Source organism: Desmodus rotundus, chromosome 7, assembly GCF_022682495.2.
Source record: "Desmodus rotundus isolate HL8 chromosome 7, HLdesRot8A.1, whole genome shotgun sequence".
In the NCBI taxonomy this organism is placed as follows: domain Eukaryota; kingdom Metazoa; phylum Chordata; class Mammalia; order Chiroptera; family Phyllostomidae; genus Desmodus; species Desmodus rotundus.
The window spans coordinates 105,496,891-105,513,510 of NC_071393.1; the positions used below are offsets into that span (position 1 = coordinate 105,496,891).

The following is a 16,620-nucleotide window of genomic DNA, read 5'->3' on the forward strand; positions in this document are numbered from 1 at the left end:
ACTGTATACTTACTGTATGGCTTCCTCTTTGTCCAACATTGTGTCTGTGAGAATCATCAGTGTTGGCAGAAACAATAATTTCTTTCTCATCACACTTGTAGGGATAAACCCAGTAGAAACGTATACCTTTATGACAAAAATGCTCAGAGAAGCACTATTTAACTCCAAACTGGAAACAGTCCAAATGTCTACCAACAGTAGAATGAATAAATGGCTATATATTCATGCTATGCAATACTAAATATGCTTTTTTAAAAGTGTGGGGTTTTTCTTTTCTATTTTTGCCTAGATCTAGCCCCATCCAGCGTCGCCTGCCTGCTATAACTACATCAGCTTTCACCTGCATCTGCGATAAGTTGTGTTAACAACTTGGTATGTGTCTGTCTGCATTTTCTTCTTTGCATAATTATAAATGCACATGTGTATACATATGTGTGCATGTATACACATACACACATGTACTGTGAGGGAATTGTTACTGTAAAAAGTGAGATCACAACATATACCATTTCTACTTCTTGCTTTATCATGTTACAATATTAAAACCAGGATTCCTATATTTTAAACATAGTTTATGTCTGTAATAATATAATGAAAATATTTAAAATTATGAAAAACTGGGCCTTATTGAATCTATTTAGGTATTAATTAGTTCATATCATCTAATATGAAGAAGTTGGCTAATTCATTTTCATAAACACTTATTACCATGCCAGATTATGTCACTGAGCACTGAGGATTCTTTTCCTTGCTCTCTAAGTATACTTAGGGAACTAAAAGACATTAACTGGGGAAAGGGAAGGGTGTAGATGAGAGATGACTATTTTCTTCAAGTGGTAAATTAGGCTCATAATGTGGAAGAAAATTATATTTGTTTTATTTGAACCCAAGGGGTAAAATGGTAACAAATGGGAAGGAGTTACAAAGAGACAGTTAAATTCAGAATAAAAATTAACTCTCTAAGAGATACTTGGTAATGTACTGTGTAAAGATTTCAAGCCATAGGTAGGTAGTTCGACCTAAGTAGGTGGAATGACATTAACTCTCAGATTTATTTTAATTTTTTATTTTCCATAATAGACAATATTACTATGACCCTTATTTTTAGTGGAAGATGATTGAATGTGAAAACTTAAACCAAGAAGAAACCATTAAAGAACTGGTGAGTTAAAGTCAAATTTATTTTCATCCACATTTGCAAGAATATTAAATGGAATATTTTTACAGCCCTTTCTAGAGCTTACCTAGAGACTTTTTCTACTGTGTGACCTCTGGCATCAGAGGGAAATTATACATATGGTACAATATTCCTTCCTGTGAGAGTAAAAAATGGCATCCGTGCCATTGACAGTTTATAATTTCTAGCAGCAAAAAATAATTTTCTATTATTTTAAATAGGTAATAACCCAGTTTCTTTTTCTGAAAACAGTGTTTATGCAATGGTTTATCTTATGAGATGGTTGTGCAACAAGGATCAAATACTTCAAAACTGGAGATGTTTTTCTCAGGGTATCCCCACATAGTCGGATTATCATTATTTCCCAACTTAACAAGTCTCACAATCGTTGCTCAAGATATAAAAGAAATTTCAGGATTAGAGACTTGTTTGCAACTCAGAGAACTTTGGATTGCTGAATGCTGTCTAGAGGTAAGTCTAAACATTTAACTTTACACGAAATATTTCATAGTGAATTCTTTGGCTTTGGAAAATAATTCATTGAAACATGTGCTTGAGATATGGATCAAAACAGATAAGTGAGCGGGAAAAGGAGACCAAAGAGGATGAATTGCAATAAAACCCTTGATCCAGTAAAACAAAACAAAACAAAACAAGAACAGATAAATGGGCAACAGAGAAACAAATTTATACATGGGAAAAATAGAAATAAAGAATTAAAACCTAGACACATCTACTGTTTAGTAATCAAATGGGACAAACAATACTTAGTACTGCTTAGTAATGAAATCAGTTCAACATTTACATTGAGAAACAATATTACAGAATGTACGAAGAGCCAAAGATAGGTACATACTATTTGACTCAGAAATCCCTATTCTAAGATTTTGTCCTAGAGAAATTCAGCAGCAGAAAACAAATGTATGCATGATTGTTTATTATTATTTATAATAATTTATAATAGCTAAAATAGCAGTATTATTTATAATAGCTAAAATTTTGAAATATGAATATGCCACATATGAAGTTATTTTAAAGAAAATTATTATAAACTTTACAAAATATTTGTAAACATTAAATATTATAATTTGAAAATTATGAAAACATTTTAGATGGTCTTAAATTTAAAGACCATCTAAAAAACACAAAACTCTATAGGAATTATTATTATAATAATGTAACATTAGATGTAGAAGTAATTTAAATTAAAGAGAATGTGATATTGAAAATAGTTGTGTTTAGGTGGAAAGATTATATATTTTTCTTTAAAAAATGTATTTAATTTGGCTCTGGCTGATGTGGTTCAGTAGATTGAGTGTCAGCCTGCAAACCAAAGGGTCATTGGTTAGATTCCCAGTCAGGGCACACGCCTGGGTTGGAGCCAGGTCCCCCGTAGGGGGTGCGCAAGAGGCAAAACACACTGATGTTTCTCTCCTTCTCTTTCTTCCTCCCCTCCCCTCCCTCTAAAAATAAATAAATAAAATCTTTTTAAAAAATTATTTAATTTTACTGGATATTGATTTTGCAAAATGTTGTGATCTTTAAAATAAATTATACTTAATATCTACTTTATTAAAAGGTTTTCTGGCAAAATGTAAGCTAACACTACTTAGACTGCTCTTTTTTTTTTTTTACCAGAAAATTGGAGGTCTTCGAGAATGTAGAAATTTAGAAAAACTGTATTTATATTATAATAAAATTTCCAAAATAGAAAATTTAGAGAAATTATTGAAATTGGAGGTTCTTTGGCTGAACCACAATACAATTAAACATATTGAGGTAAGATAATTTCACTGTATGTGTAAAGTTAATTACTACTTTGGATTTTAAATCAGAATGTCCCAGATCATATTATGCCTAAGAGCCAAAATATTTGTGATTAGTTTAATTATTGTCGTTAAGAACTAACATAGAGAACTTCATATATGTTATTTTCTTTACTCCTTCCACCAAGCCTGAGAGATAAAGTATTATTTCCTCTTCGGAGACTTAAAAAAAAGAGGTTTAGAGAAGTTTTATATGTAACTTGCCTAAGATTATAAACACACTCTGTGTGATGTGCTTTTTCCTATTCCTCTTCCTCATTTCCTCTTCATTTCCCTCCCTGCTTCCTCCTCCTCCAATCACTCTCTTCAGGTTCCAGAGAAACAAAGATGGCTTCATCAAGGCACGCACTTATTTCTGTGCTCAGTGCTCATAACGCCTGGAGGACTAACCAGATTGATCAGATGGTTTATAAACATAAATATGAATGATTTTTCCTAAATTATATACTGTCTAAATTTTTAGGGCTTGCAAACTTTGAAGAATTTAAATGACCTCAACCTTGCTGGAAATCTAATAAGCAGCATTGGTATGTACTGTTTCATTTGGAATGTAAGATAATGCTTTGGTAATATTTTATCAGTATAAAAAGTACATTGCTTTCTCTTATGCTTTTGTGTCTGATATCTTTGGAAAGCATTTCTACATCTATGATTATAGGGCGTGAAAATATTACCCATTAATCAGTGGTTACTAATTATACAGTGTTATTGTTAGTGTTATTTACATGCAAGAAATGATGCCCATATCCAACTCAGAAAAATGACAGGATATGAACAGAAGGTAAAACAAGAAATTTAACTTTTCTTTCACCTTGTTTTTTTAAATTAAAGGTCGATGTCTTGATCCCAATGAACAACTGGAAAAATTAAACCTTTCTGGTAATCAAATATGTTCTTTCAAGGTATGTTTAAGTGGAATACATTTTTATTTACCAACCTGGACCATGAACCATCTTATTTCAAAAACATGGACTAAATAGCCCCATTTTAAGAAATAATTTAATCATTTTGTACTTCCCAATACTCCCGGAAACTTTCGAGTTAGCTGACTAAATTGACCCTAATGATCTGACACTGTTAAAACCAAACAAATAACTATTTACTTGGCTTTTAGGTACTACTTTCTCTTAGTTTTCCTCCAATCTTTGTAGCTAGACCTCTTCTGATTATTCATCCTTTTGTAACATCTAAAAATTGGACTGCCTTGGGTCTGTCCCAGGATCCTTTTTTTCTTTCTATCTGCATTCATTTTGTAAATAATCTCATAATGTGGAATGACTTTAAATACATTTTATCCACTTATTCTTCCTAAATTGGTATCCCTGTTTTCCCTAACAACTCCCCAAATTGAAGACATCTCCCGCCCTGGCTGGTGTGGCTCAGTGTTGAGTGCTGGCCTGAGAACCAAAGGGTCGCAGGTTCGATTTCCTGTCTAGGGCACATGTCTGGGTTGCAGGCCATGTCCCCAGTAGGGGCGCGCAATAGGCAACCATACATTGATGTTTCTCTCCCTCTCTTTCTCCCTCCCTTCCCCTCTCTAAGAAATATATAAATAAAACCTTTAAAAAAAAGACATATCCCATCTTAACTCACACTGATTTTCCCTCTGTGGATCCTTCTCCTCCTGCAGCCTTCTCCACCTTTCTAAGTGGCATCTCCATTCTTCTAGTAACTTAAGCCAAAATCCTTACAGCCCTTTTTGACTCCCCTTATTCCTTCATACCCCACATTCAATGTCTTTACTTTGAGAATATGACCAGAGTCTGACCATTTTCTTACTACCTGCATCACTACTGACCTAGTTTAAGGTACCATGATCTCTAACCTGCATTATTGCAAAAAAAAAAAAAAGTTCCTCCTTCTCCTTCCAGTGTTTACCCCATCGCTATGATTACTGTTTTCACATAGCATTCCAGTCCTTTAAAAATATGTCAGATCAAGTCACTCTTCTCTCATCTTGTGCAGAGTAAAAGCTATTCATCAGTGGTTACAATAACCCACGAAACTCTAAATGATCTGGGCCACCAACTGTCTGCCTGACCACAGTTTCCACCATTCTCCCCTGTCCTTACGCCTTTCCAGCCACTCTGGTCTCCTCACTTTCCTTGCACACTCTCCCCTTCAGGCTTTTGCACTTGCTGGGATGGTTTCCCCCCATATATCTTCACAGATCATTTCTTCATTTCTTTCAGGATTTTGTTCAAATGTTAGGTTTCTCATGATGCCTTTCCTGCCCAATTTAGGTAAAATCGCAACAACCCCTATTACCCTCCCCACCCTGAAGCACTCCCATCTCCTTTTCCTCTTGGCACTTATCCACGTCCCTTACTCATATACAGGCTTCATGAATACAGAAACTTGGGCTGTTTTGTAGTAAATGTTAAACATTTCTCAAGCATTCAAATGAAAAAGAAAAAGCAAATGAAAAGACAGTGTTCATGGCATATAATGTGGGTGAAAACATGGCATTCATAATTTTGACAGTGTCAGATTGAAGGTACATATTCTGACACTTCCTCTAGACAATACTGAAGAAAGATGAGTAAGTTTACCATAGAAATAATTTGGAATTGATCAGTATTAAAGTAGGCATTCTTTTACTCAGACAAGAATATAAGACACCAAAAAACTATGGAATGGGGCAGAAAGCTATAAGCACCTTAAAAAGAAACTTAAACAACATCTTATTTTCCTGGTCAAAATCAAGAGGAAATATTTGATGTGGTCACACCGTAAAACGTTGACAGAATTTCAACAGGCATTGTGGGAGGAGCTTCCAAGCAGTGACAGGTAGGCCTTCTAAGATGGGGAGAACAACATTCACAGAGGAGTGGAGGTCAGAAATGAAAGGATGTATTTGAGTACTAGCAGCAGGAGAATCAGAGGGAGCTGTGAAAGAGACATTCAGAATGCTGTGGGAGGCCATGTTTAAGCTACAATACACGACATGAGCAGCAGTTACTAAGGAAAGAGCATTCTGCACAAAGTGTGAAGGACCTGAGTGGTGGAAAGGAAGATAGCAATTCAAGAAACTAGAAATCCAGTGTGGCTGGAACAGAGTGAGGCAAAGAATCATGAGTTGAGGCTAAAGAAGATAAGGGCAGAATGCTGGGAGGATAAGGGGTTTCCCTGCCAGGAAGTCAGACAGAAGTTTACCTTACCCTGGCTAGCCACGGCAGCCTTTTGTGGGGAAGAGAACAGGCTCACAGACAGAAAGATCTGTCCGTTCTAGCCCTGCCACGAGCCAGACACAGCATAATACAGTGGTAACGTTGAGTTTAAGTGAAATAATAACGTAAAGGTCTTAGAATATTAATGACTTGCACACAGTCCACACTCAATAGATGCATTTTATCATTATTACTATCACTTTAATTGTGTTGACCTATTTCAATCTGGGGATAATAATAGGATTATTGTGAAAATTCATTGTATGAATTGTATGGCCTAATATTAAAAAGGCTCCCTATAGTAATGATGGCTATTTATTATAAAAGCATTGCTCAAGATTCACAGCAACATTTACCATTACCATATTAGGAATATTCTTGAAACACTGTTATCTTGAATTTTTATCTCTAATCTTTCCATCTACCCTAAAAAGGTACTATCCTAGTAATGATGGAAAAACTTCGGTGCCACTGTCCACCCACATCAGTAGTAGCACAAAAAAAGTAGTATAGTACCACAATACTACTTTTTGGTGACAAAAATGACTCCAGTGTCTTCTGACTTTTGAGTGTAGGTGGGGGGTTCCTGTGTAAGACTCCAAAGTTCACCATCTCCTAGCCCAGGCTGATGGTCAAATGCAACATAGCCACCCAGAAACCAGAGTGTCTTTACTTATCAGAACAGTCTGAGGTTTGCCTTCTTTGCTTCTTTAGAATTTGACTGAACAATTCTCTCTCTGCACAGCTCTGACCAGAAATTTCCCTTTCCAAGCAACACTGCTTAGTTCCACTACTGTCATGGGCCCAGCTCAGAGCCGCAGGTCCTACCACTAAGCCGTGTTCTCACTTCTCAGAGAGAGTGCGGACACACATTGGCTCCCTGACCTTATCTTACTTTCACTCTAGCAGCTTCCCCATTCAATTTGTGCTGTATCTTCAGAGCCAATGTCTCCTGGTTCTTGCTTTAGATTTCCTTTAACTCCAGTTCTGACTCTCCTAACTAGCATTTCATCCTTTCAAGTCCAGCCCCAGGAATCACTCTAGTAATGCTATTATTGAGGAAGATATGAGGACATCTTGGAGGTTGGAAGAAAGTAATAATCATTCAATTTAATTCACATATTGAGTGCCTGCTGTGTTCTAAATGCTGAGTCCTGGGAATGCATTCTTAAGCACAACACAAACTCTGCTCTCAAAGACTTTATCTCAAGAGTTGCCAGACTTTTTCTATAAAAGGTCAGACAGAAAATATTTTAGGCTTTGTGGGCCACATGCGGCCTCTGTCACGTATTGTTCTTGATTTTTTTTCACAACACTTTGAAAATGCAATCACCATTCTTAGCTTGTAGATAGAGGGCCAAAGCCCATACAGATCCTGGCTTATAGGCTTGTGGAGGCACAAGCAATTGGCAGCAGGATGTGATAAATGCTATAACAAAGGTAAGCCCGGTGGCTAAGAGTTCGTAGGAGGAGCATGTACCCCAAGCTTGGGGGATGAAACATGGCTCCCAGAGAAGACGAGTTTTGTGTTGGGTCTTGACAAATTGAGAGGCTAAATTGGGGTGAAGTCCAGTTCACTCAGAGGCAGCAGCACGAGAGAGGGTCTGAAGGTAAGATAGAGTCTGGTACATTCTGAAACTTCAGGTTGTTCAGTATGTGGCGAAAACATAGAATCTCAGGGCTTAAATTGGAAGAAACAAGACTGAAGGGTGAAGCAAGGGCCAGGTGCCAAAGACGACTGAGACTTCAGGGTAAAAGACGTTGAGTAGCAGCCGTCTGGAAGTGCACTATCAACCCCTCCGCCTCCGTAGGTTGAGAGAGAAATGAGGCCCTCCGGGGAAAGCTAGATTTCAGTGTCCTTAATAGGTAGAAGAGGCATTCACAGGAACAAAAATATTTTTAAAACACTTAAAAGTCAGGAATGTAATGGTGATTACAATAGAGCGGGGATGAGAAGAGCAGATCTGGAGGCTGAGAAAAACGGCGGGCAGCGTTCCTAGGTGGTAAGTGGGGGTGGTGGTGAAGGAGTAGCAGGGACACTGGGGTTGTTAGGAGCTGTGCAGAGGAGGCAACGTCGTCTTAATGAACCAATGTGCTCAAGTGACTGGCTCCAAGGTTCCAGGTGGAATGCACAATTTAGTAAATGTTCTTCGGCCTTTTTTTTAAAAGTACAACTTGTATGCATAGTTATGTAGAGTCTTCTATTTAATTATGAATGATCTATTTGTCATGTATTTAGCACGTTTTTCATTAGAGAATATTTTATCCATCTAAATCACTTTAACATATTTAAGCAGATAATTAGAATGCATTACATTACATTATGGTGATCTCAAGTGTGCAAAAGCCCCCTTTAGAAATGGACAGTTACATTTAATTAAACATTATTACTGCTGCCGTTTTAGGACCTGACCAACTTAACCAGGCTGCATCGCTTAAAGGATTTATGTCTGAATGATCCTCAGTATAAAACCAACCCAGTTTGCCTGCTGTATAATTACTCCACACATGTACTGTATCACTTGCCTTGCCTTCAGAGACTTGACACGTTTGATGTGTCAGCAAAGCCGATCAAGGAACTGGCAGATGTAAGTGCACCCCTAAGCAGGTATCCGTGACGTACGTTTAATTACCTGCTGCTTTCTGGCTGTGTCCACATACGGCAGGTAGTATTTTCTTGTCAGTTCTTGTCACCAGTTCTGCTTCTGCCCCAGTGAGCTGGATATTTCACCTGAAAACATACCAATTATAACATTAGTACCAGAATTTCAATTTGGATGACAGGACTGGAAGGTGAAATAACAGAAAAACATTTAAATGTATACAAAACTAAAAGGAGGAAATCTGAAAAATTATCTTCGGAATTAAGAATAATTGCACTAGCTCTATATATACAAACATTAATAAAGCCTAAACAAAGTAGAAATGAAACAAATGACCCACTCTCATTTGAAATTTTATGTATCAAAATCAGAAAGTATCTGTGCTGGATGGTAATATGGCAGGATTAGGTCAATTTTAATCTAATTAAAGATGATTTGGGGTTCCCCGGAAGGATAAGTGGAACCACCCACACTGCCAAAATCTTGAAGATCCCTGAAATCTTGAAGAGAACTATGCCGGACTGCCACCGATGGCGAACCCCCCAGTAAAATGTCACATTACCAAAGGACCCGTAATTTCAGTATAGAGTGCATAGGGAGTCACCATGTCTCCCAACAGTCTTTCCACACATTTCTGCTTCTCCCTGCCCTGTTTGTCCGTTCACGATAAACACTGTTTGAGTACGTAGAATGTGCCAGGCACGTGGAGACCCTCACACGGCGCCCTCCCATTCTTTCCTGTGCTGATTCATCATCTCAATATAGAACAAGAATGTCCTTATTCTTTTATCTTAACTTGTTTCTCTACTCTTGCTAGTCTGAGAATTTATTCTCAAATTCCATTCTCTCTCTCTTCCAAAACTGAGACCAGTATCCCTTCCACCCCAATCTAAGAAGTAAGCTGTCTTGCAGTATTAAGCAAAGGACTGGAGTCCTTGTCTACTAGCAGATGTTTGGAGTCATCAGAAGGCTGAGGAGGAATGCCTTCTCTAACAATTATGTTGTCTAAAATAACAGCAAAACTTTGCAGTGACAACCATATTTTTGAACTTTCCATTTTCATCTCTGTAGTTTTACATCAGGCAGTTTTCACAAAGATGAGCAGGTGAATATGCTTTGTGATATTACTTGGCTGGCTCATTTATCTAACAAATATGTAACGCCTATTACATTCCAGGCATGGTTCAAGGAACTAGAGGTATAGAGTGACCTAAAAAGGCACAATCCCTGCTTTCTTGGAGCTCACCTTCTATTGAGAGGAAACAGATAATAAGCAACTAAATAAGGAAACAACTAGCATATCAGATGGAGAAGATAAACAGAGGTGGAGGAAACAGGGTTGTTGGTAGGGGCAGCAGACAGGGTGTTAGCTATTTCATATAGCATTGTTGGGAAAGGATTTGCTAAGGTGACATTTGAGCAGAGACTTGAAGGAAGTAAGGAAGCAAGCTCTTCAGGGATCAGCAAGTGTAAAGACCTTGATGCAGGAGCATGCTTCACATTTGAAGAACAACAAAGAGGCTAGTGTGGCTGGAGCTAAGTAAGTGAAGGGAAGAGAAGTAAGAGATGAAGACATGAGTGGTAGGGGGCAGATCATGTGAGACTCTGTAGAATGTTGTAAGAACCTTGGCTTTTACTCTGCGTGAGATGGGGGCCACTAGAAAATTTTCAGCAGGGGGATGACAAGATAAATTATGTAATTTAAAGAGACTCTTTTGGATAATGGAATAAGAATAGAGGATTAGAGGGAAAAACGGTGAAAGCATACAAGTTAAATTCCGGTAACTTGGAAGAGAGATATTGATGGTTTGACACAAGGTGCTAGTAGAGGTGGTGGTGAAAAGTAGATGTTGGTAGTATTAGAAGGTAGAACTAACCTGGATTTGCTAATAGATTGGATACGAGGAGCAGAGGAAAGAAGCACAGAATAATTCCAAGTAATTGGCCCAAGCAACCGAAAGAGGGAAAGGAATTGCTATTTGATGAGATGAGCAAGAGTATGAGAGGAGTAGGTTTAGAAGGAAGAATTACAAGTTAACTTTAAACATACAAAGTTTGAACAATCTTTTGAGCATCCAAGGGGAGATATCCAATAAGTAGCTGAATGTATGAGTCTGCTCTTTTACAGAATGGACTGGGTTGGCTTATACTGATAATTTAGTAATTTGCTCAATCTAAAACAAGTTCATTTGGAGCATCCTTTTACATATTTGAAAATACCAGGAAATCCTCTTTTAACCATGCTTTAAAAAATGAATTTAATATTATATTTGCTTTTAGTTCTTTTTAATTTCTTTACTTTTCCCTAAATTAATCAAGTAGGAAAAATGTAATTATATATTTGCTTTAGTAGCACTGTCTCATTAGCTACACGATACTATTTTGGAAATTGAATTCTATCTGTAGTCTCTTTATGTTGTCATCCTGGAAATAAATATGAATATGCCTCACATTCAAAATATTATCCACAAAAAAACTTTTTGGAACTTTATATTTTGTTTATTAAGTTTAAATATAGAACTCTGAATAGCCATTATCATTTCAACATCATCATTATTAGTAATTAAGCATGCAAACCTTTCTAACTGTTACTTAGAACATATTGCAGTCATACTATACTACTAATAATTACCTATATTGTTTAATTTCAGCTAATCTTTTGGGGTTTTCTCACTTTTAGATCACAGCAATGAAAAAACTAATGTTTTACAATATGCGTATAAAAACTGTTCAGAGACATGTTAATGAAGACCTTGAAAAACTGAATGATCGAAAATGTAAATTACAGAAGTTGCCAGAAGAGCGAATAAAATTATTCAGCTTTGTGAAAAAAAACGTAAGATTTAATACTGTAAATCTTCAGTGGCCACAGCTTAAGAAAACTGATGGATAAAATAGCATTATATTTTAAATTATATATGTTCACAAATGCATATATGTTTTTTTTTAATTAATACTGAGTTTCAAGTGAAGCCTGTTCCCAAAATGTTTTGATTCTGGGTGCTTAACTAAGCTTCATTCTGTGCTTAGAAATCTACAGTTCAAAAAATATATAAAAATTTTAAGTACTAATTAATTCATTATGATTCAGAATCATAGAAATCTGTTAATTTATTTCAGCTTCATTTTTGTTAGATACCAGTAGGTTGTGCTCAAAATCCATTTTCTTGTCTAAAGGGTTGAAATATCCCTCTACTAATATTGTTAAGGTATAAAACAAGGTTAGAACTTTGTATCAAGCTATACTATAGTAGTTATGTATGCTTTTTTATTTAAAATACATTAGATTTCCTTTACTAAAAATAGATCCTGAAAAATTAAGGATTATTTACCTCAAAACAGAACTTTGTATATAAAAGAACTATATATGTTTTAAGTATGAGAAAATAATGGGTTATTCAACAAACGGTGTCAGAAAAATAGGTAAACTACTCATGGGTAGAGAAGCTGGATCCTTAGTTTACCTCTTACCAAAGTAAATACCAATTGGCAAAAGATTTAAATGTAAATATGAAAACATGAAAAAACTGAAGAATATGTAGATTAATATATTTAACTGATCTCAGCCTGCCAAATAAAAGAGATACTAGAAATCACAAAGGAACAGAGTGTAGATTTGATTGAAAAAAAAAGATAAAATGCTTTCATACTAAAAAGCATCATTAACAAAAATAAACAACAAATGACAATCTGAAAAATTGTTTTCAACAAACATGAGGGACAAACATGATATCCTTAGTATAAATGTACTGGTAAGTAAAATGAGAGAAAAGTAAACATCTAAGTAGAAAAATTTATCAAAGTACATAAACTATGTTACAAAAGAAGAAATTAAAAATGACAAACACTCAAAAGAAGCTCCACCTGATTATTAATCTTTGTATGTAAATTAAGGTTATCAGCAACCATCTTCACCTGTAAAATTGTCCAAGCACAATACACGGTAGACCTCAGGCTGGTGAAGACCTCGGACATGGTCACAGGGCTGATGGGATGTAATCGGGCCGTACATATACTGCCCGCCTGGAAGCGCTCACAGCCTTCGACCCAGTCAGTCTGCTTCTGCCACTCTGTTCTCAAGACCTGGATAAATATTTATATATAAGGATATTCATCACTGCACTATTAATAACAAAAAAGATGGAAACTACCTAAATGTTTAAACAAGAAAGGAAGAATTATTTATTCTTAAGATAGAATAGTATGCAGTCATTAAAAATCAAGTTTTAAAAATATATTTAATACTCTTTCTAAAATGAACAGATTCAAATTCATATTATAGTCAGAAAGATATTCTTCAAGTGAAACATTAACAAAATTCAAATTATTTATTTGAATAAATATCACAGGAGAACCAGTGTGTGGAAATCATTGTCTGTCTGCCATATTCATGTGCAAATGCAACATGAAAAATAATATCCATATAAACCACATTTTTATAAATACGCTTAATCTGTTTTTTAGCAGCTAAATATAGCCATTATAGAGAGGCAGGAAGAGAATTAGTAAATTTCCATTTATATACACCTCTCTATGTACAGTACAATTTATCCAAAATCCTACGGGGCTGAGATTAGGGTAGGGAAATGATGCAGTCACCCTGGGCGCTAAATTTAAGGAAGGGCCCCAAACCTCAATAACCAAGATAAATCATATTTAATGCAATATTTTTTAAAATGCAAGCAATGCATAAAAATTTATTATGGACAAAAAACACCCAAATGTATCAAAATTTTAAATAAATATATTGCTATATTGAGCCATATAGGAGAGACTGAGGCAAAAGGAAAAGTGTGCACCCTTTATATATATATATATATATGCTTTTGAGTGTTTTTTACGATTAATTTTTTCACAGAATGCAAAACTAGTTGAAAAAGATATTGAAAAATTTAAAAGTGTGACAAAAGTCACATTATTTGAAGTTTAAATATTTATACTGGGGGTGTCCAATCTGCAGCCCACAAACCACATGCAGCCCAGGATGGTTACGAATGTGGCCCAAAACAAAATCATAAATTTACTTCAAACATTATGAGATTTTTTTGTGATTACGTGTCACAGTATAATTAATGTGTGGCCCAGCACAACTCTTCTTCCAGTGAGGCCCAGAGACGCCAAAAGGCTGGACACCAAGACCAGCATTTGTTATAATTTTACTTTGGCTTTAATAGAAGCAAACTCATCAGTAATATTGAAAAACCTGTTTCTTTGCTTTTCTCATCTTCAGTTGAGAAAACTGCCACATTTGAAATATTTAAGATTGTTTTTCACTTAGTCAAAAGAAATTGGCTGACTGAATTTATGCCAAAGTTATACTATCACATGCTGGCCATGTTTTTTATGATGTCTGACCTATTTGTTATCTAGATTTCTACTTGTTAATTTAAATTAACTATATATTTCATAGAGTTAACTAAAAATTTTTGCTCTCTGGTACATTGATTTCAACAGTTGGAACGGGAACTGGCTGAACTCAAGGGATCTGGCAAAGGGCAGAATGAGAAATCCAATAATAAAGTAATGGAGCCTGAAATATCAGAGAACTCTGAAACTGTTACAGAAGAACCAAGCTTTCAGCAGAAGATACTGACCAAACTAAATGCTGTGAATAAAAGGATAACATTCTGGAACAAAAAATTAGATGAGTATGTTAAATGAATTATGTAGTTGTTCCAATTTGAAACATGAGAGAGTAGAGTGTTCTGGGCCATCAGCTGAGCACAGTTTTCTCCTTCTGGATGGAAAGTATTATAGTTTTAAGTAAAACATGAAACATGTTTCCTAGTAGAGATGGGCATCACTGGTTCAAAGCTGGCATATAGTTTTATACAGAGGCAATACTTAATTGGGGAACAGTGAACTTCTCTCAGGTGGCTTCCTGTCACATCACTACTCTAGTGTCTGCAAATTAAAAACATTAGTTTGTTTTTTTAACATTAACTGCTATCAGTGCAAAAACTCATGACATAGATGAGCCTGGGCAAAGCACATACACCGTGGTCTGCAATAATGTAGAAACAAACTCGGGTTGCATAATCAACTAGAAATATAAAGCAAGAACCCTGAGTAAGTACTGTGATTTTTTTACATATACTAGGGCACCAACCAAATACGTTAGTTTGCCCTGTAATAATACTAACGATAAAATAACTAACATTTATTGAGTTCTTACTCTGTGCCAAACTCTTTGCTAAGAGCTTTACATGCATTTTGCATATAAAACTCAAAAAAGTCTGTTCACATACAGGTACCATTAATATTGCCATTTTACCTAGAATGTGCAGCATAAAAATGTGGTGACTTGTCTAAGATCTGAGAACAAGTGGTGGAGCCAGGAGAGTCTTCTAACCTTCACTTATTCTGCAGTTAATATTGAGGTGATTTTAATTGCCAAAAATAGAATGTCTTTTACATGGTTTAACTATTAACAACATACTTTCTTTATCCATTGACAAAAGCCTTGTATTTTAACATCAGCTTTTAAAAAAATCAATCATGAATTTTAATGTTGTGATTTGTAGGTCATTTTAATAGCTTTTTTTTTTTCTTCACTAGAATTGAAGCAATTTATCACGCTGAAGTAAAGCAAAAGAAGGAAAGTCGTGGGTTATTGATCCCGTTTTTGTTCATTGAGTTGGAGAGTGTAGGAAATATCCTCTTTGAAGAAGGCACTCAATCTGATGACTGGTAAATTTGTTTGAAATATACTTATAGGTTTAAAGATAATTTTAAGTGCTTAGGATCATCAACCAAAATATCAATTTATAAAAATCTTAAAGCACCCCATTTTCAAAACACTTCTTATATAGAATGTTCATCCATTGAAACTTGGCAGTTACCTACTTTACCATCTACACACCCTTCTGTTTGCATCATTGCCATGAGCTAACCTTGAAAACACCCTAATGGTATTTCATTGCTCTTTGGCCAGTTTCCCTTAGCCCAAGAGCAGAATATAATTTAGAACTTTATGATCAAGGATCAATTTTATGTATGTTTATACTGTTTATTTCTGGACAGATATAGCCTTGGTTTCTGAATATTGGGTGAGAAGTTAGAACAGAGCAGGAAAGGCAAAGCAGGATTGACAACAGCAGGTCATAAGCCCCAGAGAAGCCTGCCTAGTAAATTTCTTGGGGGTTCCATGATCAAAGACCCCAAGTTGTCAAGAGCTGGCTAGAGTCAGAGTGCACCCAGACTCTCCAAGTTAAAATAAAGGATACACTTAAAATCCAAGAATCCAGGGGAAGAGTGCATTTGGACAAAAATAGAGCTGCCAGAAACAGAAGCAAGAAGCTAGCATCCATACTTCAGAAACAATGCCCCCTGGTAGACACAGGAGGTGGTTGTGTTGCCTCAACTAGAGAGTACAAGCAAAAAAAAAAAGCCTTTGCAGAAAAATATCACTAATTATTACTTTCATATATCTGTGATAATTTTCTCAAAGTTGAAAAGCTCATGAACAAGTCAAAGATTGCCGTAGAACCCTAAAAACATACTGCAAATTTGGGTGTGTGGAAAGAGACCAGGAAATGTCTAAAGCTCTAGAACGGACTTGTTATATTTCCCTGGAGGATGATTTTACTTGCAGTTAGTGTTGAAATAAACTAATTTTTTAATACAATAAAATGCAAATTTTGCATTAACATTTTAAAAAGAAAAATGTGTGATTGTTATGGGTTACTTTAAACCAAGCCCCCTGATTTCTATTAGATGTGTTTCTCAAGGGTCTTGGGGGTACTTTGGTGGAAAAGTGTGAGAAGCTCTGCCTAAGAAAGAGAGAGACCTTTCAAAATCTTTGTATCAGTACATCCGTTTGCCCAGGAGTCCCCACTGTTTGC

The 16,620-nt window shown here is 35.8% G+C and overlaps 1 protein-coding gene across 1 annotated transcript in view; it reads left to right on the forward strand.

Annotated features, from left to right (window-relative positions):
• Positions 1-16,620, forward strand: part of LRRC9 (leucine rich repeat containing 9) — a 97,064-nt gene that overhangs the window by 5,177 nt on the left and 75,267 nt on the right. Inside the window, exons 2-11 of the mRNA XM_053928858.2 lie at positions 290-372; positions 1,081-1,162; positions 1,430-1,648; positions 2,816-2,956; positions 3,467-3,530; positions 3,835-3,905; positions 8,579-8,761; positions 11,457-11,612; positions 14,231-14,424; positions 15,335-15,466. Coding sequence (XP_053784833.1) covers positions 1,115-1,162; positions 1,430-1,648; positions 2,816-2,956; positions 3,467-3,530; positions 3,835-3,905; positions 8,579-8,761; positions 11,457-11,612; positions 14,231-14,424; positions 15,335-15,466 — 1,208 coding nt within the window. The 5' untranslated portion in view covers positions 290-372; positions 1,081-1,114. The remainder of the gene's footprint in view (positions 1-289; positions 373-1,080; positions 1,163-1,429; positions 1,649-2,815; positions 2,957-3,466; positions 3,531-3,834; positions 3,906-8,578; positions 8,762-11,456; positions 11,613-14,230; positions 14,425-15,334; positions 15,467-16,620) is intronic.